At 60.9% G+C, this 22,803-nt stretch overlaps 1 protein-coding gene across 1 annotated transcript; it reads right to left on the bottom strand.

Annotated features, from left to right (window-relative positions):
• Nucleotides 1-993: 993 nt before the first annotated feature.
• LOC118610672 lies at nucleotides 994-22,417 on the bottom strand. Its single transcript, XM_036230215.1, has 4 exons — nucleotides 22,126-22,417; nucleotides 21,918-21,991; nucleotides 1,961-2,095; nucleotides 994-1,835 (listed from the first exon to the last, which is right to left on the bottom strand). The coding sequence occupies exons 1-4, from the start codon at nucleotides 22,415-22,417 to the stop codon at nucleotides 1,332-1,334; spliced, it is 1,005 nt and encodes a 334-aa protein (XP_036086108.1). The 3' UTR covers nucleotides 994-1,331.
• Nucleotides 22,418-22,803: the final 386 nt, after the last annotated feature.

Here is a 22,803-nt window from a genome sequence, read left to right as displayed (position 1 = left end):
CGGCCGCGCTCCCCGCCCAACTCCGTACCTGCGCGGCGCGGCTCCCGGCCGCCTCCGCGTGGCTGCCGGGGACCCTCGGTGCGGCCGGGCCAGGCGCGGCTCCGGCGGGACGGGCGCGGTGCGCCGGGCGTCCCAGCCCCGCCGAGGGGCTGCGCGCAAACTTTGGCTCCGCGCGGGTCTTCGCGGCCTCCGAGCGCTGAGCCCGCTGCCGGCGCGCCGCTCGGTCCTGCCAGCCTCCTCCCGGCTCCCCACCCCCTCGATGGGCTTTAAACCCGCCCGGCCCCGCCCGCCGCCGCCCGCCTCCGCCTCCGCCGCCCCCGCCTCCTCCCCCGTCCGCTTTTCCTGCTCCTCCTCCCGCCGCCGCCGCAGCCCGGACCGCTCGGCGGCCGCCAGCGCGGGCGGAGCCGCGGCCGCGGCGCAGGGCGTGGCGCGGGCGCGGGGGCCGGACCCTCGGGGCGGCTGCTGCCCGCGGCCGGTGCCGTGCGGGCCGCCGGGCGGGGGAGGCCGCTCCCCGGGCCTGCCCCGCGGGACCCCCAGACGCGGGACCCCGAAGTCCCGGGCTCGGGCGCCGGAGGAAGACGCATCGGACCTATCCCGAAAGGCGATCTGCAAGCGAATTCTTTGAAACTCCGTGTTAACTGTGCAGCCCCGCCACCCGCGGAGGACCGCGCGGGGCAGCCGCGGCGGCGCCCGCCCGGAACGGGGGCGCCTAGGTTTGCAGGGTGTGCGCACAGCCAGCCAGGTCTGGGGCCTGGCCGCCCTGAGCCTCAGTTTACCCAGCTGCGCGTGAGCGGCGGGGAGGCCCTCCGCAGGGTCTTAGCACCACCCAGCCTCCGTGTCTCTCTCTCTGAAATGGGCTCACGAGCCCACCTGAGAGTGATATCCTAACCTCACCGTTACATGAGGTTATATCTGTAACTTAGTAACCAGCAGGGCAGTTAATGGAAACTTTTGTCATTAAAATGGTTTTAATGTCTCTCCTGAGTTAAAATTATAACACAAACAGGTAACAATAATTATATCTTTTCTCGGGTCTTTAGGTTATAAAAGTAGCTACAATAACTCACCCTTACTGAGCATGCATTTGTGTTAAACATTCACCCATCTCACTCAGCCCCCACCCTGGCCCTCCAAGGTTGTCACTGGGTGATGTCCACTATGCAGGCCGGGACACTGGATCTCCTAGAGGTCAAATAACCTGTCGAAGGTCAAGTAGCTGGTACGTGCAGAGCAAGGGCGGCACCCAGGCCCTTTCCAGGCACTTTTTATAGCCCCCGCTTTTCACAACTTTGGGGGGACATATATCCAGGAGAGGTCATCCTCACCTGTACCTAAAACAGGCCTCCTGAAAATGTCTGTCCATGGGTCCAAGCTCGGAAAACCACACGAAGCTCTAGAGAGAATGATGCAAAGCATCTTTGATTGTCGGAGGAACGGGACAGAGGACTCCTGCTGCAGACAGGGCTGGGGAGGACAGGAAAGGACAGAGAGCTGTCCTTCGGCCGCCCTCTCGGAGTGCAAAGCTGGACCCTCGCGGCGCCGCGGAAGCCCGCAGTCAGCAGCGAGTGCCCGCACAGCCAGAAAGCCGGCCGGCCGGGGCTCTTGTACGCGTTTGCAAAGCCGCTGCGTGCAGAGAAATCGTTGTTTTCCGAATCGCCGTCTGCGGTTTCACGCAGGGTGGCCCCTGCCCCGCATGCCTCCGTTCCCTTCCCCGAGCAGGGATGCTGCCCTACACGCCCTCCGGAGTGCCTCCTTCGCAAGCGTGCATCGGTCGGGTGCGGGCGTCTCATCCAGGTCCGGACTCCGCTGCTGCCAGGCTCAGGCGTCACCTTTACCTGTCTCAAAACATACGGGTTTTCAAGCATTAGTATTCCCTGCGGAGGGATCACAGTAAAGGTCCCCGGGGGGTTTCCCGCTGACCCCCACCCCGCGCTCGGACAGGCACTCGTGCCCCACACACCTCTCCGCTCCGGGCAGGCCCATTCGGGACCACTCTGCCCTCCGAGTTCATGAACTGGTCTCCCTTGTTGTGGCCGCAGGCGCTGCAGCTGTCCCCTGGCCAGTGGCCATGCCGGTCCTGTGGGTCCTGTGGGTCCTGTGGGCAGAATGCACCTTAGCGCTTTCCCCTGCCACAGATTCCAAACGGCCACTGCCCGCAGACGGCAGGCAGGGTGGAGGAGCGCGCGCCGCGCCTGAGTGAGCCTGGAGATCCCAGCCGGCCAGGGGCAGGGCGCCCGGCTTTGCGGCCAAGCCCTTTGTGGAGGGAAAGGCACTGGCTGCAGTCAGGTGTCCGGACAGGGGACTGATTTTGTGACGGTGAGAAACTCAGTTATCCACACGTGCAAGAAGGGTCCTCCAGCTGAAAGGAGAGAATCCGACGGACTCTCATGACAGGCGATGCCTGCCTCCACGGTCGACGCGGGCGTGTGACCAGGGTCACTGCAGGGTGCTCACTGGTGTCATCATAGCAGGGGAGGGCCTGGCACCAAGCGGGCACCCAGTGAAGAAAGTCCTCACTGGGAAGTAGCCTCATGCAAATGAACTTAGAAGAGCAGAGGGACAAGACCCTCTGGGGCCCGGAAGTGTCCCCAACGTTGCCAGCGTCCTCAGCAAAGGAAAAGAAAACAGGGTGAACAGCGCCTCGACGGTGCAATGCTCTGGCCAGAAGTGGCCGCCGCTTCCGCTCACATGGGCAGAGGCCGGTTGCACGGCCCAGCCGAGCAGGGGAGGGGGCTGCGAGGGCCCCCTGCAGGCAGAGCCGGAAACCAGCGGTAAAGGCACAAGGACGGCCTGCCCCACCGCTCCCTCAGCACAGGGCAGGGACTGACCGGCAGTCACGCTACAATCTCAACACCTGCCTCGGGACCCCAGAGGCGCCTGTCCACCCTGCAGACCCCTGGGCCCGCCCCGCGCTCCAGCGCTACCTCGCAGCCTCCATCTGCGTTTTTAACAGACTCTGCCATGACCCACGTGCCCCGGTATTCCAAATGGCGATCCTTCGAATCCTCTAAAGGTACCCCGGAGAACAGAGGCAGGCACCTGGCGGCATTTGGTTCCCAAGGGTGCCATGCCCAGCAGAGTCCTGGAGCATCCAAGACACTAAGTGCCCCCCAGGGAACGGAAGCAAAACCCTGCCAGGTTGAGGAAGAGGCGTGGCCTCAGCGAAGCCAAGAAATTGTGTACCAAGTAGTTGCATCCGCCCCAGAATGCGGGGGCGGGGGCCGGAGGACACGGGGCAGGCTGGAGAGGTCAGAGGGACGTACTCGTCACACTCTGGCGTATCTACCTGTCGCGAAGGTGACAGGAGGGTGCGAGCTCTGTCCCTTGTCGTGGGGCAGGTGAACGCAATGTGTCCCCCTCCCCGGTGGGACCGCCCACAGTCCCCCCCCCCCCCGCGGCCCCACCTCTCCTCGGTCCCCACATAGGACCCGATCTGCTGCGGGCATGCCCCTTCCGAGGCTGGGCGGGCGCTGACGCCTGCACCTGGGATCTGGGCCGCGGAGACCGGGCGAGGACGGCTGAGCTGGGCTGCACGTGGGAAGGGAAGCGCCCCCCAGACACCCCCGGCCCGACTGCCTGGGCCTGGGCCACTGCAACGCGGCTTTCAGGTTTCCATGGAAACCCGCTCTCCTCAGGATGTCTTAATATAAACTCTCCTTTTCCTGAGATAGCTTGAATCAAAATGACTACAGCTGAAACGGGCTCACCCAAGGATGTTTCTCCTCAAGTCTGATCCGTCCGGGCTGGATTTGCCGACGGGGCGAACGGACCGCCGGGCGGCTGCGGCCCCGCCGGCTCCTGCCGCCTCGCAGCCCCGCCGGCCCGGCTCCCCGCAGACACGGCCCTACCCGCCGTCGCTCTCCGTCCCCAGGCCCCAGAGCGTCGCCTCTTCAAGCCGGTCCTGTGAATGGACTCGCACGGCAGGGGACCTTTCGCGCCTGGCCGCGCTGCCCGGCTTGCGGCTTGCGTGTGAGACGCACCCCCGCCGCCCGGGAACCCACCGGCCCCTTTGCAGAGCGGACGGCTGTCCCGCGGCTCGGCGTGCCCCTCCGTCCGCTGGCCGATGGAAATTTGGGCAAGTCTCGGTTGGGGACAATCGCGGGTAAAACTGCTACCCAGGTTTTACTGCGTTTTCATTCATCTTGGGTGAACAACGCGCGGCGAGATCGCAGGGCCGGATGAGACGTCTTGAGGGAAGGGGCCAAACCATCCCGAAGCCGCCGCTCCGTGGGCGCCGCCGGCCCGCGGAGGCCGGGGCGACCCGGCGGCTCTGTCTGCTGCCCCCGTGGAACCCGCCGTCCCTTTCCTATCAGCCATCCTACCGGCGAGCGGCGAGCGAGGGCGTCCCGGGCTGCCTTGACGGGCCGCGGGCGCTCTCCCGCCCCCGCACCTGCCGCCGCCCCCCCAGCAGGAGTCTTTGCCCCGCCCCCCTTTAGTACATACACCCTTTGTCTCCTTATCATCGAGTTCTGAGAGTTCGTTATATGTTCTTGATTCGGGAGCTTCAGCCGATGTATTTGGCAAATATGTTCTCCCAGACTTTTAAAATATGTTTTAGCAGTGTCTTGCAAAGAGCAGAGGTTTCTGATTTTGCAGGTTAAAAACGATCGGCCGACGCGTTTCCTGGTCCGCTCCCTGTATCCCGGCGGCGGCACTAACGCGGTCGGCACTGAGGCTCCTGTCTGTTTCCTCCCGGAGGTTTTGTAGTGTTGAGCTCCTCCATTTAGATCTAAATCCACCGTGAGCTGGTTTCTGTAGGTGACGGGAGGTGAGGCAGGGCTTCCTTTGCGTAGGGATGACCGTCTGTCTGCTGAGTGATTTGCGGGGTGACGGACCCCAGTTGTGTTACAAAAAGCGCCATCTGCCTTTAGTGTGGAGTCAGGAGACCAGCTGGAGACGTCCGCTGGTGGGGACCGTGGAGGGAAGAGATTCGAAGCATCGGACACAGGCACTCGAGGGCCGTGGCTGGGGCTGGAGGCGCTTGGCACAGAGGGAGAGGGCTGGGGCGCTGGGGGAGGAGGGGCCCCTGCTGTGGACACACGGGGCGGGGCGTCTCCGGCAGCCTGCACTCAGGACTTGGTTGCGGACGACGCATTTCTTGTTGGCCTTTGGGGGGTGGCCTGTACTGTGCTTAACATTTTTAGAAAAGGATGAAAGTCTGAATCTTTTACACAGAATCAGTTACAGCGTCTCGTGAGGAACCAGCACATCTGTCACCACGGGTCCCCCCCATTGGCACGGGGCAGGCTGGGGTCCCCTGGGGCCGCGCAGCTGAGGGGGCCTCGCTGCTCACAGGCTGACGCCGGGCTGCTCCGCCCCGGGCAGGCCCTGTGGGCTGGGAGCCCAATGCCCGGCCACGGGGGTGGCCGGAGCCTCAGAGCCCCTGCGCAGGTCCGCGGCGCGTGAGGGGTTTAGGCAACGTCTTGAAGTTAATGTTTAAGTCGTTAAAAACTGAAGCCACTTCGGTTAGTCAGCATACATTCTTTCAGAGGATTAATCCGCCTGCAAGTGGGGTGAGGACACACAGAAAACGGAACGGCTAATCCCGGAGACGTGCTCGATGAGGGGTCTGTGACCGGCACTGGCGGCGAAGAGGACCGCGTCCAGGTGCAGAGCGACCCCGCGAGCCGGGCGTCCCTTCCGGGCCCCACGTCGCCTTCATGAGTGTCTCCGCGGCACGGAGGAGGACCGCGTTCCGTGACTGCGTGAGACTGTCTCGTGCACTCAGACGTGCGTGTGCCCACGGTCACCGTTACGTAGAATCGTGCCGTTTAAAGGTTTGAGTGACTGTGTTTGGCAGCTCTTCCCGGGGGAAACTTACTATTCTCTCTCTTTTCTCTTCTCCTCCTATTAGTGTTATCTTCTCGTTTCTTTCATCCTTAAAGCAAACTCTGTTTCTTAGGCACCTGTCACACCACAGGCAGGTGACGGGTGACGCACACCTGACATAGTTCAGTTAATCCTCGCAATAAATTTCGAGGTAAATATTGTCTCAATCTTATTGTCAAGGAAGCCGACACAGAAGCTACGTGACTTCTCAAGGTGACAACGAGTCAACAACCCATAAGCGAAGCCACGTCGCCTGACAAAGTCCCGTCTTCTTCCACCATTCCCAGCCATCCCCCCCGCCATTTCTCGCCAGTTTCCTGCTCCCCATGTAACCAGCCATTTAACGTGGGGCCAGCGACGAGAACTCGCCCGAGGGCCAGGGCTGTCGTTTATTTAGGGTCTTGTGCGTGTCTGTGGACCCACTTGGAGGGAGGTGTTCGAGCTTCTAGTCATTCGAGTGAGGGCTTCCACCTGTGACCCACGTCTCCGCCTGTCCCCTTGACCAGGATTCTAGCTTAGACACGCTGGCCCCCCACGACCCAGAGGCGACCACGGGACGGGCAGATCCAGAAACAGGCTGCGGGAAGAGCCAGCCCCGCCGAGGCCAGGGCCGGGTCAGGGCAGACGTGGCCAGGCAGTGCGTCCAGGACGTCCCCCAGAGGAAGGAGACTGGCATGGCAGTGGCCCTTGCGCTGAGGAGACTCCAGGTGGCATTTGAACACCTGTCCTAGAGCAAGTGAATGAAGGTGGCTGCAAGGTGCAGTCAAGGACAGACGTCCAGGGTGGTACCCAGAGCCTGGGCGAGGACGAGCCTGGGCTCCGCTCCAGCAGACAGCGCCCCAGGAGGTCAAGCCTGACGTACAGGAGAGCCGGACGCTCCAGCGCCTGATCTGGGGCTCGGGTCTCCGCAGGGCGCGTGTCCCCAGCACCTCCGGGAGGCCCCTCAGGACGCGCACCGATGAGGCCCCGCTTCCGCAGGGCGTTTGAGGGGGGCAGGAGGTGACACAGCGCGGAGCCTGTTCTCGGAGCACCCGCCGCTCGTGGTTCGGGGGCCGCTCTGAGTCCCCGAACAACGCGTCCACCGTGCCCGCCGGGACCCCGCGAGCTGGCGCCTGTCCTCGCCGTTCGCTTGGCCGCCGTCGCGTCCCTGGCAGCTTCGAGCATCACCACCAGCACGGCTGCTCACCACGATGGCTCCCGGAAAACACCTGCCGGAGGCGGCCATCTCCCCGTTGTCGGCACGAGTCGCTGCAGACACTCGCGAACGAGCTGCAGCTCTGTGGTCACGCGCTGTCTGCTCTCCTAAGAGGGAAGGTCCCCACCGGCCTGGGAGGGGCAACGGGGACCCCGCAGATGCCAACTGGGGCTGGAAAGGACATCGGCCCCGGCCTGGGGCTTGGAGCTGCCACCTCTCCCTCCAGCCTGCGGCAGGCCTGGTGCTTCCGGAAGGTGTGCCCGGCATTCCGGTACATTCTGCTCGCGTTGTCTTTGAGACAGACGTGCGCGGTGACGCCTTGCTCTTCAGAACTGTCTGGGAGCGAGGTCGCCCACACACGGCCCTGGCACCCGAACTGCAGAATCTCTCTGGCGCGGGGTGCCAGACGCCCTCGCTAGTAGCGAAGGCCACCGCCCCGGCCCTGCTCGAGCTGAGTCTGTGTCCTGGCTGCTGCCAGCCACCTGCGTCAGGGTCTTCGGGGACAATGTGTCCACTCTAGCCACGTGCAGAGTGGCAGTTCTGCCAGGAACATGCGCGAGCTCTGTCATGCCGTGGGGCACGGATTTAGGGTTTCAATCTGGCGCACCCCTCACTCGCCCTGGGGCCTCGGGCAGGTCACCAACCACACGCGGCCTCCATGTCTTCAGACGTGGTGCAGGGTCGCCTGCGGCGGGATGCGTCTGGCCAGACAGCAGGTCCAGCGTGCCCAGCGAGAGGCCGGTCAGGGCACGCGCCGAGGCGGCCGGTCTCCTGTGGTCAGCACCTGCGAGCCGTCTTGCTCACAGCCCCGCCGACTCTGCCCTGCCCCGCCGGACCAGGGGGAGCCATGGCACGGTGCCGCAGGCGGCATTGAGGATTGGGCGCGTGAACACATGCACACATGCTCGGCGGCACCCCACGTGGGGCTGCCGCACGTGCTGGGGATGGTCACAGCCCCGGGTCCACGTCCTTCACGCTCCTCCCGCCAGGAGGATGCCGCCTCCACCCGCGCCCCCGGCACGGCCTCACCGCCCCTCCCCGCGGGGAGAACGAGGCTCGGAACAGCAGCCCGGCAAGTCGGATGGCAGGGTCCAAGGGCTGCGGTCCTTGACCTCGGGCTCGGGGCGGCACGGCCCATCCCCTGTCCCGCCCTGTTGACATGTGCAAGGTGAGCTTCGAGCTGGGCCCCTAATCCTGCCGACCCTGAGGGGCCTCTCACAGGCCTGGTGACACCTGCCCAGCTCGGGGGCGGATGCTGGGGAAGTGCGTGACTCGGTGGAGAGAAGCCAAAGCGAGAGAGAGAGCAAGAGCGAGAGAAAGAGAGAGTGAGGGAGAGAGAGAGAGAGTGCGCGCGAGCAAGCGTGTGCGACCACCTCTCCTCCGGTCCTGCGGGCCTGTGGGGGAGCAGCTCTTGTTCCATTTACGTTTTCCTTATGTTTGCAAGTTTACAGGAAGAGCTAAAAATACTTAAAATGTCAGCCACGTGGATAACCTTTTGCCTTTTCCCAGTGAGAGCGATGGGCAGGGTTCCATACCCGTGAGCCGGGAGACCCCGTCCCAGCTGGGTGTAGCCTCGGCCCCCTGGCCACTGCTCCACGGGCTCGGGGGCCACTCGAGCCCTTTCCATGTCCTTCTGGGGGAGCTGCCTTACACTATCCTTTACACGTCTCGTTAGAACACTGCTTGGGAAAGACAAGCTCGACTCGAGGCACCCAGGACCAAGGGCTGTCCCTGGGCCCGGGCCTGCAGCAGGAGGCGGAGGCGCTGGCGGCAGTGGACTGTTGCCGGGGGCAGAGGCTGCTCTCGACCTCAGGCTCCTCCAGTCCCGTGCTGTTCCTGGGACCTGTCCACCCTTGTCCTCCGCCCCAGCGACTGGCGTTCTTGGGGATGCTGTGGCCGCTTCAGCTCTGACCGGCCGGTCACCCCGCACTTTCCATTTCTGTTGCCAGCAGGCTGTCTGAGACCCCACGGTTCAAGAATGGGCACTGGGGCGGGCGGGGGACCTGGCGAGCCTCGGGGGGTGGTGGTGGGGGGCGGCAGGGGATGTCCACAGGGCCAGACAAGGCTGCCCAGGCTGCGAGCTGGGGACCCCCGTAAAGAGAACTTGAGAATGTGGGTGCCTGATACACCCACAGCGAGTGAGCCGAAGCTCGGGGCGCACTGTCGGTGTGAGGTGCGGGGTGTGTTGGGGTGAGTAGAAGAGCAGGGGTACAGAGGGGCCTGGGAGGAGGCGAGCGCCGGTGTGTCTGCGTTCCCGGCCTCTGTCCTGTCCTCAGCCAGCAGTGCGCTCAGCGCCCACCTCCAGCACCCCCCGCCGGGGGCTCGCTGCCCTCTGCCCGTCAGCACGTGGCCGCAGCTCAGCGTCCACCGGACACGGTGGCCTGCAGCCCGCACACACCTCAGGCTCAGCGTGCCAGCGTGCGGCTGCCATCACGCCTCGGGGTCCCAGACTTTCCTGTGGTCAGTGGTGGCGGCCCTGCCCAGTCACTGGGACACTGGTCAGACGCAGAGTCACCTGCTGGCTACACTGAGCAGAGTGGCCTTTCTCAAGGGCGGTCCCCAGACCCGCCCACGCCTTTCGCAAATGTGCTAGAAATGCAGATTCAGGGCCCCTCCCAGGCCGACCAAGTCAGGCACTTGGGGTGTGTGAGCCGCCACGTTCTTCCAGCCCGGCCTAACCTTGGGGGACCATGGGCTTAGAGACAGAGCCAGTTCTCACTCTGGACACTCTGATGCACCTGACGCCCCAGCTTTTGCACCCCCCCAAGTTTGTACTGTTATCAGGGAGCTGTTACTTAATGTCCCCCGACACAGCTCTGGGCCCCCGCAAGGCCCCATCGCCCCTCACACCGACGTCCCCAGTGTCTGGCGGGGAGCGGGACCCACATGCCCGCGTTGTCCCGGTATCGATTCGCCGATTAACTCAGAGATGGCGGATGTGCAGGACACACGGGGCCGCGTCCCAGGGCCCCCGGGGGGGGGGGGGGTCGAGCTCTGCAGCTCGCGGCGGGGCACGGTGACGACGCTGGCGCGCGTGCCGACACCGGCTGGCGCATGCGCGGTGACGACGGGACAGCTGGCGCACGTGCTGACGGCTGGCGCACGTGTGCTGATGACGGCTGGCGCATGCGCGGTGACGACACTGGTGCACGTGCTGACAACGGCTGGCGCATGCGCGATGACAACGCTGGCGCACGTGCTGACGGCTGGCGCACGCGCGGTGACGACGCTGGCGCGCACGTGGAGGCCTTTGCTGCAGACGCCTCCGCTTCCCCAACGCGCCCAGCGCCTTCGCCGGCACAGATTCCGCGGCTTTGCAGCGCGTGGTCCTTCCCCAAACCTCACCTGCATCCGTGTTGGAGCATGGGATGCACAGGGCGACTCTTTCGGGCCCCGAGGCGGCAGCTCCATGTGTCAGGGGCACTCGGCCCGGGATCTGAGCTGTGACTTCGGCTCCTCACCGTCCGTCCACCTGGGACGGTCCCTGTGAGCCTTTGCTCTGCCAGGCGCTGCGGACACGGCACGGGGCACAGTTGCAAATGGAAAACGACATGGCGGAAACACGTGGGGAGTAGCCACACCTAGATGTCCTTGAAATCTCGCAACGTTTTTCTTATTTCAGCGTCGTGCTAACTCATTTTACTGAAAATCTTACCACACACCAGCTGGGGCTCCGATGCTTGTGACGCCGAAGCTAGTTGGATTCAGGGCAGACACGTGACCCACGGGAGCCAATCGGAGGCTCGTGGGTGCCAGATGCCATCTCCTGACATGGCACAGCATCCCATCCCTCCAATTCTTGCCCTATCGCATCTGTTTGGGAAATACGGAGAGGCCGACCTCGTGTGCAGGGAGGTGGCAGGCGAAACAGTGTGAAGAGCTCACACGTGAGTGAAGAGTGGAGATCGAATGACGGAGAGAGGAGCGGCTTTGCTGCGGGGTAGAGTGTGCCCCCCCGAAAGACTGAGACGGGAGAGGGGAAGCGGGCGCTCGCTGGTGAGGGTCTGTTGGCTCCCTGAAAGCCTCGCAGCCAGCAGCACAGGCCACCCCCTTTCCCCAAGGTCGCCTTGAGTGAGCCTACCCTTCACAGCCAAAGGAAGGTGGGCTAAGCCCAGCTCCGGACTTAGCAACATCACGCATCACACGTACTTTTAGGGAACAAGTGCTTTGTTGTCATCTGTGAGAAAAGCAACACCACTGCCTGGGTCCCAGCCGGTCACTCTGGGGCATGTTGTTTACACGGTCCCCATTGTAGATCCAACCAGTTTTAATTGAGCAGCTTGTTAGCTGCCTGGATCCAGGGAGAGAGAGGGGGGGGAAAGGCTTTATAAGCTGTCACATGCTGCCTGAGTTGGTCGTTTTTGCAGTGAGACTGCTCCAAAGGGTCAGTATCACTGGGGAACTGGGCCCCACCCCAGACTGCGGACAGCAGGGTCCAAGGATCTCATCCAGCGCGCCTCCAACGGGAGGCGCGTCTGGACTTTAAAGGAGCCGTAGGTTTTGTTTTGTGGCCTGATCACAAAAACCGACCTGCGACATCTGTGAAAACCAGAGTTTTGGTCCCTGCCCCAAACCAGGAGTCGGGCTCCTGCACAGGGACCTGGGACAACAGGGGGACCCCAGCTGCCAGCCGGAGAGAGAGCACAGTACACGTAAAACTCCAGCCCAAAGAGCCAGCTTCCGGCGAGCGCCCGGAGCCCGTTGGCCTGTCCGTGCCCCATGGGGCGTGCGGCTGCCAGGGCCCCGACACCAGCACCCCCACACCGGGCCCCTCACGTTCTTGGAAACGCCCAGCCTTTGGCCCTGGGCCCAACCCTCAGGTGACCAGGGGCCTCTCTCGTCCTCCCAGAATGAGAAAGGCAGCAGCACCCCCTGCAGTCCAGGGCTGTCCTCTGGCGCTTCGGGAAGAAGCCGGCCAGCCACACGCCCGCCTGCGGCCGGCAGGCCTCACTGCCGGCCCGGCCCCCGTGCGGACGAGCTCAACGTTCCCTCCCGTTCTGCCCCCCATACAAGGGGCGGCCTTGCCCTGGCCCCCCGCCAGGGAGCCCTGTCCCCCCACGTAAGCACTCGCGGTAGTGAGGAGAAAGAAACCCCCGTAAATTCACAGGGTTGCTCTCCACAGGGTCACAGTAAGATGGGCGCAAAGGAGCCCCCCGAACAGCCAAGCACCCCAAGGCTTGCACCTCACGCCGGGGACCTGGTGAGACAGGGGGAGGGTCGGGGGGCGAGCCCCTCCCTCACACCACGCCAGTCACCGCCAACACTTCCTCCCCAGCAACCGCGGGACACAGGGGCTTCCCCCTCACCGGCGAGGCCATTGGCACAGCCCAAATGTCGCTCCACCGCCATCAGCCAGTCCCGAAGTCGTGCTGGCTGTCAGCACAGGACCCATGCCCAAGGCCTCGAGACCGCGGATGCCGCGGGCACCGTGGACGCAGCGGGCACCGCGGACGCAGCGGCGTGACGCGTGCTGGGGCTCGTGGTCAGGCAGTGCTGGCGTTGGTCCCCTGTGCGTCGGGTCTCAGCACCTTAGTTCCCACTGTGTCCCATGAGAAGGGTGTCATGTGAGTCCCAAGAGCAGCTTGCTGGAATGAAAGTTCTGCTCCAGGAGCTCTGGGGTAGGACCCGAGGTTCTGATCCTCTAAAATGCTTGATGGGCCACATGTTGAGTAGCAGTGTCGAAACATTGCTGTCCCCAATTTATAGAAGAAAAAACGGAGCTTCAGAAACGTCGCTGGTCGCTCCCGTAGGCTCTCGAAGCTGCACTGGAACCAGGGCTTCAGGCCAGTTCCCCAAACCCAGTGCACAGTCTCCCCCAAGAGGAAGAGGCGGGCTACGCGGAGTGCAGCCCAGCAGCATGCAGTCTCGGGCTGGCCCTCCGGGCCTCCGCCTGTCCTCACGCTGGGCGGTGACTCCGCCAGAGCTTATGCGCCCCATAAGGCATCCGTACCCGTGCTTAGTCAAATGATTATCTTTTAAAGAGGTTTTAAAAACCAGGAGAAAAAAAACTTGTGTATTTACCCACAGATTCATTTCTGACGCCTTTCCTGCCTTTCGGTAGACACAAACCGCCACTCCGTGTCATTTTCCTGCTGCCGAAGGAAGGGACACTTTCTGTACTGTGACTCTGCTGGTGACGAGGGCTCAGAAAGACGTTTCATGCCTGGAACTTTCTTTTGCCTTCTTTTTTGAACGGTATTTTTCACTAGATGTGGAATTCTACAGAAGGTATTCTAGTAATTTGAAGGTGCTGCTCCAAATTTTTTTAAATTTAAATATATTTGAAAACCACACAATCCATTGATTTGGAAGACACTATTTTGCACTTACATTTGATTTGGCGTGTAAAATATTCTTAGGCAATACTTTAGAACCTGCGGATAAAACTCTGGGTGACCTGACCCCCAGTTCAACCAGCTCATTCTCAGCCACATACAGTGAACAGTCTCCAGCAATCGCAGCATCAGACCCTGGGCCAGGGGCGGGAAGTAAGAAGTCCTCGGGCACAAGTCAGAGGAGAGAGATTGGTGCCTTGGAGGGGACCGCCCGGGAGGGCGGGCTGTGTGAGCTGCTCCATGCTTGCGCTGCCCCAGGCTCCTCCGCCTCTACCTGCCGGCTTCTGCAGGCCCCTCGCCTGGCCACCTAAGCAGAAGATGGTTGGCTGAGGGAGTCCCCAAAAACGGATCGCTCAAAGGGTGCGTCTGTCTTGTCTGTAAGCAGAGGGAGGAAAGACCCTGCCCCCATTCCTCTTGAAGGGCTGCGGCTTTCGCGTCGCCGCTTCGCTAGCAGTCGGGGTTCAAGGCCTCCCCTTGGCAGGCAGGCCCGGTCTCAGAGAGAGCCCCGGTCGGCACGCCCTCTGGCCACCCCGGCTGGCCTACACCTGCCCCCCTCTCCAAGCTCACCGGTCGTGCCTTGCCTGTCCTGGGTTAGGTTCCTTGCTCCGGAGCTCTCTTTCCCTGCACCCCATCTGCCCGCCTCGCGGGGGAAGCTGTCTGCAGAAGAGGCCAGTGCAGCAGGGGACAGAGCCACCCCAGAGGGACAGGGAGCCTGCATGACCTAAGCCTTCCACCCAGCTCTGCCTGACACTCTGCCGACTGTCTGCGTCTCCGCCGCGTGACACACGCACACACTCCCTTTGCGCTCGGAGCCGCTTACGTGTTTACATGAAGTGCCAAGTGTGAGAACCGCCTCTGCCAACTCCTCCCTCCACAAAATTTATACCCCAGTGGCTTTGATTGACACCGAACGCAATTCTCATCCTCTCCCTGGACATGATCGGCATGCTTATACAGTCAAATCAAACCACAAATGCACTGGAGAAGAACTCTTCCAATAATTTGCCTAGTTTATGCCATATGTAAATATATATTTAGTATACTGAGTTTGTTTAAAAAGAGGAAAATCTTAATGAATCTTTACACTAAGTATCGACATATCTCTTTAATAATTTAAAACAGTAATATGACCTAACACTTTTAAAGATATGATAGAATAGTTGTATTTATTATGTATTACAGCTAACAGGATGAAAGGTTAGACAAGTCGGCATCTATAAAACCATGAACGTTTTCATCCTGTAACCTCACTCGAAGGTATAGCGTGAAGAACTAATCCAAAGAAGACAGACAGGGCTGTGAGATAAAAATACTGACTGCGGTGCGATCGTTTAATAAAGACGAGAAACAATCCAAATATTCTGCGACTGAGTCTGTTAAAAGAAACAGTGAACTTTAACTCTTTGAAACGTTATGTGATTTTTAAAAATAATAAATATGAAAACACTCAAGCAAGGGAAAAAATGTGCGTTACAGAGTCTGCATCGGTCAGGATAGGCTAACTTGTTACGCGGCAACCAACAGTCTCTGAGCTGGACGGCTTAACGCGACGGAAGTGAGTTCTCTGCTCGCGCTACGCGCCTACCATGCCCGGAACTTTGCGGGTCGTAGAGAGTCAGGGGACCAGGCCGGCCTCGGCTTCAGTTCAGCACACGCTGCCTGTCACCGCAGCGGTGAAAGGGACGGGCCAATCCCACGCGAGCTTCCGAAGCTTCCGAAGAAAGCGGCACATGTCACTTCCACTTCGTTCACCGAAGCAAGTCGCACGGCCGCTTCCCGCTTCGAGGGGCAGAGAGCGCGGTCCCAGCACGGCCCCCGCGCCCCGGCAGTGAGAGGCGCCGGAGACCGGCGCTCGGTAAAGAGGGGGAACAACGCCGACCCGGAAATCGCGACGGAGGGCGCGCCCGGCCCAGCAGCCCCGCACCGCCCCGCTCGTCCCTCTGCCCCCGGCCCGTTTCTTTCACATGCGCTTTATCGAGATATAATTCGCATACCTTAAAATTCGCCGTTCCAGAGTGTGCGATCCGGCGCTTTCTAGAGTATGTTTGCAAAGGTGCGCACCCCTCCCCACTGTCCAGTGCCGTAGCATTTTCGACTCCCTGGAAAGAAACCCGTGCCCACCCACTCCGTCCCCCGCCGGCGCGGCAGGCGCTCGCTCACCTCCCGGCTCTGGCGCGCCCGGGGCCCCGGCACTTCGGCGGGGGCCTTGCGCGCCCGGGGCCTCGGCACTTCGGCGGGGGCCTTGCACAGCGCGTGGCGTGCGCTCGGCCTCTTCCCGTTCAGCACGTCGCTTTCGAAGTTCTTCTGTGTCGTGGCACGGATCAACACCTCATTCCTTCTGTGACCGGAGACCAGCCCGGGGCGCGGACGTCCTCCGGCGCGCTGAGTCACTCAGCACTCTGTGGGCGCTTGGGGTTTTTCCGTTCGGGGCCGTTAGGGATCATGCTGCTCCGAACAGTCATGTGCAGGGTTTTGTGTGGACGTTAAGTTTTCCATTTCTCTCGGGGAGGTACCTAAGGGCGGATGGCTGAGTCACGCGGAAACTCTGTGTCGCGGCTGAAGGAGCAGCCACCCTGGTTTCCAAAGGAGCCGCGCTGTCCACGCCCCTCCCCGCGAGGCGCGTGGGCTTGCGGGTTCCTCCACGTCCCGGCGGACGCTGGTCGTTGCCTTCCTGCCTGCCTGCCTGCCTGCCTGCCTTCCCTCCCTCCCTCCCTCCCTCCTTCCTTTCTCTCTTTCTTTCTCTCTCTCTCTCTCTCTCTCTCTCTCTCTCTCTCTCTCTCTCTCTCTCTTTCTTTTAACAGAGGCTGGTCTAATGGGTGTGGAGTGGATTCTCACTGTGGTTTGGATCTGTATTTCCCAAGTGAGGAATGATGTTGAGAACCTTCTCATGTGATTTTTGTTGGTGTGTATGTCTTCTTTGGAGAAATGTCTATTTATGTCTTTTGAGACTTTAAAAAAATTTTTTTTTTTAGTTTTAAAAGTTTTTGTTTGTTTTACGTATTTTGAGATCTCTGCCTCTAGTTTGGTATTAGGGTAATATTTGTCTCACAGACCGAATCGGGATGTGTTCTCTCCTCCTCTTTTTTTTCATAAGGGCTTGCGAGGGATTAGTGTTAATTCTTCTTTAAATGTTTGGTAGAATTCACCAGAGAATCCATATGGTCTGGACCTTTTCTGTGGGAAGTTTCTGAGCATTAATTCAAACCGTCTGCTTGTTATAGGTCTATTGGGTTTTCTATTTCTTCTTAAGTCAGTTTGGTAGTTTGTGTTTTTCTGGGAATTTGTCCATTTTATCTAGGATGTCTAATTTGTTGGCATTCGATTGGCCAAAGCATTTTCTTATAATCATCCTTATTTCTGCAAAGTCAGTAGCAATAGTCCCTTTTTCATTCCTGTTTTTAAAAATTTAAGTCTTCTTTTTCTTTTCTCTTGGTCGGCCCACTCAGAAGTTTGTCAGTTTTGGTGATCTTTCCAGAGAAGCAACTTTTGGTCTCATTGATTTTTTTTCCATTTCATTTATTTCTGCTCTAATCTTCATGATTTCCTTTCTTGTGCTTGTTTTGGGTTTAGGTTGCTCTTCATTTTTCCTTCTCTTAAGCTGAAGGGTTTGGTTATGATTTGAGATCTTTCCTCTTTTTAATACGGGCGCATACAACTATAAATTTCCCTGTAAACACTGCCTTAATTGCGTAAGTTTTGATGTGTTGTATTTTCATTTTCTTTCCTCCAAAAGTATTTCCTAATTTTCCTTGTGACTTCTTTTTTTCAACCCATTAGTTATTTAGGACTGTGTTGTTTATCTTCCCTATATCGATGAAATTCTCAAATTTCCATCTCTAATTGCATTTTATATTCATCAGAGAATGTACTTTGTATGATTTCAATCCTTTTCATTTTATTCAGATTCATTTTATGGCCTAATGCATGGCCTGGTCTGGGGCATGCTCCCTGGCACTTGAGAAGAATGCGTGATTCGGCCGTTGTGTGATTCGGCCGTTGCGTGGTTCGGCTGGTGGGTGGAGCATCTGGTAGCCGTCTGTGTGGTCTGGTTGCTTTTCCATGCGGCTCAAGTCTGTTTCCCTGTTAACCTTCTGTTGTGGAAAGTGGGCCGCTGAAGTCTCCAGCCACCCTCGTTCAATTGCCTGTTTCTCCCTGCAATTCCTTCGGTCTTGGCTTCATGCGTCTGTGAGCCTTTTGATCAGATTTCTACGTGTTCATGTTTGTTATGTCTTCTTCATAGACTGACCCTCTCATTGTTGTACACTGTCCTGGGCCAGAGTCGATTCCTGCGGGACACTGATTGTGCTGGGGGATCAGAACTAGGCTGAGGGGCTGGTGGGTCTCTGAAGAGAGGTCTGTCATCTGACGACCTCAGGGCTGGCGCTGTTTGGCCGCCCGTCTGGTGCTGGGCTGAGGGTGGGACAGACGGCCTGAACCTCACGTCCTGCCCTCTCTCCTCTGCCCAATTCTGCACTGAAGCCTGCTCATGTGCTTGTTCTTTGGGTTTGCTGAGATACTCCCATAGTCCACCAAAAGTTACATTTGCCAAAAGTCATGTAAGGTGAGTTTATCTTTTGCAACTAAGTGTCTTGACTGAGACTCAGGGGGGGAGAGGGGGCATGAGGAACTCTGGGGGCTCAGGTGCCCAGGGCAGAGACCACCCGCTCGGGGGCAGGGGCCCGTCCGGTGGGGAGGCCTGGGCCTTTTCCCTCCAACACCAAGCGAGCAGTAAGCACCTTTGCCAAGAACAGGTGTTGCTCCGTGATTGCCACGAACCAGCTCCAGTGAGCACGAGGCGGCTCCATTCACCCTCACGTCCCGACCCGAGCCACTCTCAAATACGCACCGGAACCTCGAGACCTCAGTCATCCGTCGAGGCAAATTATAAACCTCTATGCGTGAGGCTTCTCGGAGACACCACGTCTCCCTCACATAATGAGCCTGCAGTTTGCGGCCAAGGATGACTTAAGAACAAGTGAACTCACCGTCTAAAAGGAGCCGTTTTATCGCTTTCAGCCGCTCTCTGCCCGGCAGTGGACGCGGCTGTCGTTCCTTTCGGCAGGAGGAAGAGCCAAGGCAGAGGGAGCCTAGACGCAAATGCAGCCCACACCACGGCGAGGCCCCTGCGCGAGAGGCGCCTCCACTCCCGCACCCCCCCCCACACACACGGAGACGCCATCATCGTCCAAGGCCATTGGAAGGACAGCCGCTGCCCCATCACGGCCCGTGGATGAAACACTGTCCACGCGACGGAAGAACTCAGCGCGGGGCGGGGAGGTGGCCGTCACGACGCGCCGGGCTCCTGTGCGGTAAGTCCCCCCGGGGGGGCGGCATCCATCGCTTGTGCACGCAAAGCGAGGACTGAGCAACGCTGCCCGCAGGAGCCGCGGGGCGGGGACGTGCGAGGCGGATGTTTCGGGGTGCGTGGGGCTCGCCACACGTGTGCAGACGTGGCCGTCACAGACAGCGGGGAGTGGAGAGGACGGCGCGTTCAGCTGGCGACCGTGCCGGAGGGGACCCCGGGCGGGGAGCCTGGAGCCGGGTCCCAGAGCCTCCTGGCCGGCAGTGGCAGGGAGGAAGGTGGTGGCTGACACGACCCGCTCCGAAGCTGAGGAAGGGTGCGGGCAGGAACGTCCTGGTTGCAGACACAGGGGCCCAGAGGTGCAGGGCGCGGGCCGCCGCGGAGGCCCGGTGAGGCGCGGCGAGGCCCGCCGACGGCCCTCGGGGGTGGCCCGCGCTTGCTTCTGGTTCGCGGAGCTAGGAGGAGGTTCGGCAAGGTTCCGTTTTTAAACGTTTGCCCCGCTGTTAGCTTCACATTGTTACAGGAAAATTCTTAGAGGCAGCAGCAGAAGGCACGTTGCAGATGGCAGAGATATTTTTCACAGCTTTTATGGTGGGTAACAATATACTTGACATTTTTCTCATTAAATGTGAGTTTTGCTGTATGATTAAACATGCTAGGCATCTGCGATCTAAAATTACAAATGTGAGAAGCAACAGCTCCAATGTTTCAGTCAATAAACACGCGGGAGACAGTCAACACGAGGCAGCCCCCCGCCTGCGTCCTGCGACGGGGGACGGCGGGGCCTCACGGCAGCCGCGGCGTCGCGGCCGGTGGGGGCCGGGCCACTGGCCGGCGCTCACGCCCCCCTGGAGCCCATGCGGACTCTGGGACCGGCCGAGGGCCGGCGGGGCTGGGGAGCGCGTGGGCTGGTCACTGTGGCAATCAGGGAATTCCCGGAGGGGCGGAAGTTCGCTCGGCAAACAGACGTGGTGGGGACACAGGTGGGTCCCGTGGGCAGGTCCGTCCAGGGCCAGCGGGCAGTACGTCGTCTTCCCGAAGGCAGGGTGTGTGCGTGCGTGTGCGTGCGTGTGCGACCTGCCGAAGGAGAAGAGGAGGATGCGAACCGAACCCCTCGTCGATGTCACAGTGACCGCAGGAGACGGGGCGGTCCGGCCACTTCCCGCTGCCCTCAGCCCTGGGCGGGGCTGCCCAGGCGCGTGTTAGAACAGTGTCCTGCCCGAATCCGCCTCGCGGGCAGGGGCAGCAGGTCCGCGAGCGGCGACTGCCCGCGCGGCGCGGCCACCGTGCCCTCACGCGGTCGTCCCCATGCGCGTCTGGGGCCCCGCCTCTTCCCCCCACGAGGACACCGGCTGGGCCGCGTCGGCGCCCACTCCGAAAGCCTCGTTTCCCCTTAATTGCGTCTTCAAGGTTTCCATTTATAAAGCCAGTCACACTCTGAGGGCCTGGGGGTTAGCTCTTCAACATATGAATTTAGGGGCTCACGATTTAGCCCACACAACAGTGACCTCGAGACTCGCACAGGTGACCTCAGGTTCCATCTCCTAGAGCTTATTCGAGGCGCCCAGTTCGTCGTTATTCCAGGTCATTGTGCCGTCTGAGAGCCCGACTCCAGACTGCAGGCCTCCGTGAGGTCTCCTCACTGCTGGAAGGTGCGTCTGCCCGTCGTGGGCCCGTGAGCAGGTGGAAAGGCGTCATCCTGACCAGCAGCTAATGCTGACGAGCTGAGCGTCTCAAAGAGAAGGCTGGGTGACCCAGGCAGGGCGCACGGGCACGTCCCAACTCCCTCCCTGCTCCTTGCCTCCTGGCCCCAAGCTGGCCGGCCGCTGGGGAGTCTGCCCCGCCCCCCAGACCTCCTGAGTGGGGAAGAATCATGGGGAGGGCCCGGCAGCCTTCAGGGCACTTGTTAATGGCTTCGAGTTTCTGCCCATGTCACAGAAGCGAGACCCCCGAGGAAGAAGCAGCCTCGTTGTTAGACGGAGTTGGGACACACTTAAGCAGAACTGAGGGGCTGGGGCCGCTCGGTAGGAGGCGGCGGGGTCCGCATCAACGCGGGGGTAAGACCCGCTTTCGGGGCCATCAAACCACAGGTGCGGCCGAAACACGGGGGTTGCACGAGATCATCGAGGGACAGCGTCGCAGTCGTCACCGTCACCGTCACCATCACCGTCACCGTCACCGTCACCATCACCGTCACCGTCGCCGTCGCCGTCACCGTCACCACCCCTTATTCGGACACCACAGTGTTTGGCTCTGCACTAAGCACTTTCTGCCATCACTTCATTTTCTTATCCAGTCTAGGGTGACAGGGGTTATTATTATTATTCCCCCCCTCCCCCAGGGAAGATCCCGCCGCATCGCAGTTCCGTGACTTGGTGCATTGTTTCTGCAGAGACGCTCGCTCCGGAGCTGAGATGTGAGTCTGAGTGCCTGCTCCCGCCCACTGTGCTGGACAGCTCCCTGCCCAGAGCGGCGAAGGGGCAGAGAGGCAACAGCAGGAGAAAACCCAGACAGGGATAATATTAGGAAAGCCAAGAGGGGAAGTTCGGAGAAAGAGGCCACGGCCCGTGCACGCTCATTCCTGGGTTCACTGAGCAGATGCTCCAGGGGCTGACGCTTTCAGGCACCGGGAGTGGCGGGTGGGACAGGCCACCTCCGTGGCAGTGAACAGGGCCATGCACACTGTGGGCAGAGCTTCAAGGCGGCACCTCCCGCCCGCATGAGGGGAAGGGAGGGAGGGGGAACCGGGGGCAAAAGACGGGTTCGGTTTTCTTTAAGGAATGGGAGAGGCTTCGGAGCGTTCCTAGTCAGAAAAAGAATTAAAAAAAAAAAAAAAAAACGTAGGCAAGCAATGGTTAAACACAAATTAAAAGAAAAGAGAGGAGATTCCGGTCGAGACGGCGGAGCAGACGCTGGGCTCACCCCGTCTACGACCGCATCTAAGTGAGAACGAAACTATAGAACGATCACTGGGGGTCTCCTGAAGTCTAGCTGGACAGAAGTCCTACCGCTGGGGCCACAGAAGAGGCCACCTCGAGACTGGTGGGAGGGGCTGGTCCCACACCTGCGTGTGGCGGTTGAGAACCGGGAGGGACGTCTTGGCTACGGGGGTCCCCAAAGGAGCGAGGGGTCCCAGCCCCACATGGGGCTCCAGTGCCGGGAAGAGACGTCCCCACAAGCTCTGCCTGTGAAACCCAGTGGGACTGTGGCCGGGGGGACGCGGAGCTGCCGCTTCGGGGGCCGCGCGTGGACTCACCGCTGACGGGCTCGCCGAGCTCCAGCACGGGGACAGCTGCTGAGGGCGCCAGGGACACACAGGGAGGGACTGAGCTGTCCGGCGTCAGGGCGAGGGCTGGGGGCAGCTTCCTCCCAGACGGAAGTGCGGGCAGAGGCCGCCGTCCCCCGCCGAGCCCTCCCCGGTCCGTGTGCAGACGCGGGTGCCGCCGAACATTGTCCCCACCGGCCTGGCCAATGCTGCCCCTTCTGCCCGGTGGTCCCCGGGAGCCGTCCCTCGCCACTTCCGGGCCCCGCTGAGCACTTCCGGGCCCCGCCGAGCACTTCCGGGCTCCGCCGAGCACTTCCGGGGCCAGCCGAGCACTTCCGGGCCCAGCCGAGCACTTCCGGGGCCAGCCGAGCACTTCCGGGCCCAGCCGAGCACTTCCGGGCCCAGCCGAGCACTTCCGGGCCCAGCCGAGCACTTCCGGGGCCAGCCGAGCACTTCCGGTAGCCTTTCCTCTCAAGCGGCCTGTCTGTCATGCTTCGAAGTTCCCTAAAATCTCTCGAAGGTTCACAAACCCCAAATAGCAGCATCTTGGGTGCCTTGTGCCTCTCTCTGAGCAGTCCCCAGCCCGGCACCACTGGCCGCCGGCCTCGGGTCACAGCCCGGCCCCTCGAGGTGCCTCACACCCAGCACAGGGGGCGGCCATCTGCTGATCCTCGCTCCCGCACACCAGGCGGCCCTGGGCAGGGTGCAGACCGCAGCTGAGCATCCCGCTAAAGCGAGTCCTGCCACAGGGTCGGCCCCCGCCAGCAGCTCCGCCACCGCGGTCACCGCCAGTCCGCACGACCAGTCGGCCCGAGCCAGCCCCTCGCACTGATGTGCAAACAGCCGTCAAGGCCCAGCTACAACAGGAGGGCACACA

The sequence above is a fragment of the Rousettus aegyptiacus genome, unplaced genomic scaffold, assembly GCF_014176215.1.
Source record: "Rousettus aegyptiacus isolate mRouAeg1 unplaced genomic scaffold, mRouAeg1.p scaffold_m13_p_13, whole genome shotgun sequence".
NCBI classification, from domain to species: domain Eukaryota; kingdom Metazoa; phylum Chordata; class Mammalia; order Chiroptera; family Pteropodidae; genus Rousettus; species Rousettus aegyptiacus.
This window is presented reverse-complemented; position numbering and strand designations above follow the sequence as displayed.

What these genes read in the sequence shown, in the direction of transcription:
- LOC118610672 (XM_036230215.1), bottom strand. Translation starts at nt 22,417, where the DNA reads ATGACAGACAGGCCGCTTGAGAGGAAAGGCTACCGGAAGTGCTCGGCT. An exon ending in GCTCGGCGAGCCCGTCAGCG is followed by an intron (nt 2,096 to 21,917) that starts GTGAGTCCACGC and finishes TTCTGCCCACAG; the next exon opens with GACCCACAGGACCCACAGGA. An exon ending in GGCCTGCCCGGAGCGGAGAG is followed by an intron (nt 1,836 to 1,960) that starts GTGTGTGGGGCA and finishes GTTTTGAGACAG; the next exon opens with GTAAAGGTGACGCCTGAGCC.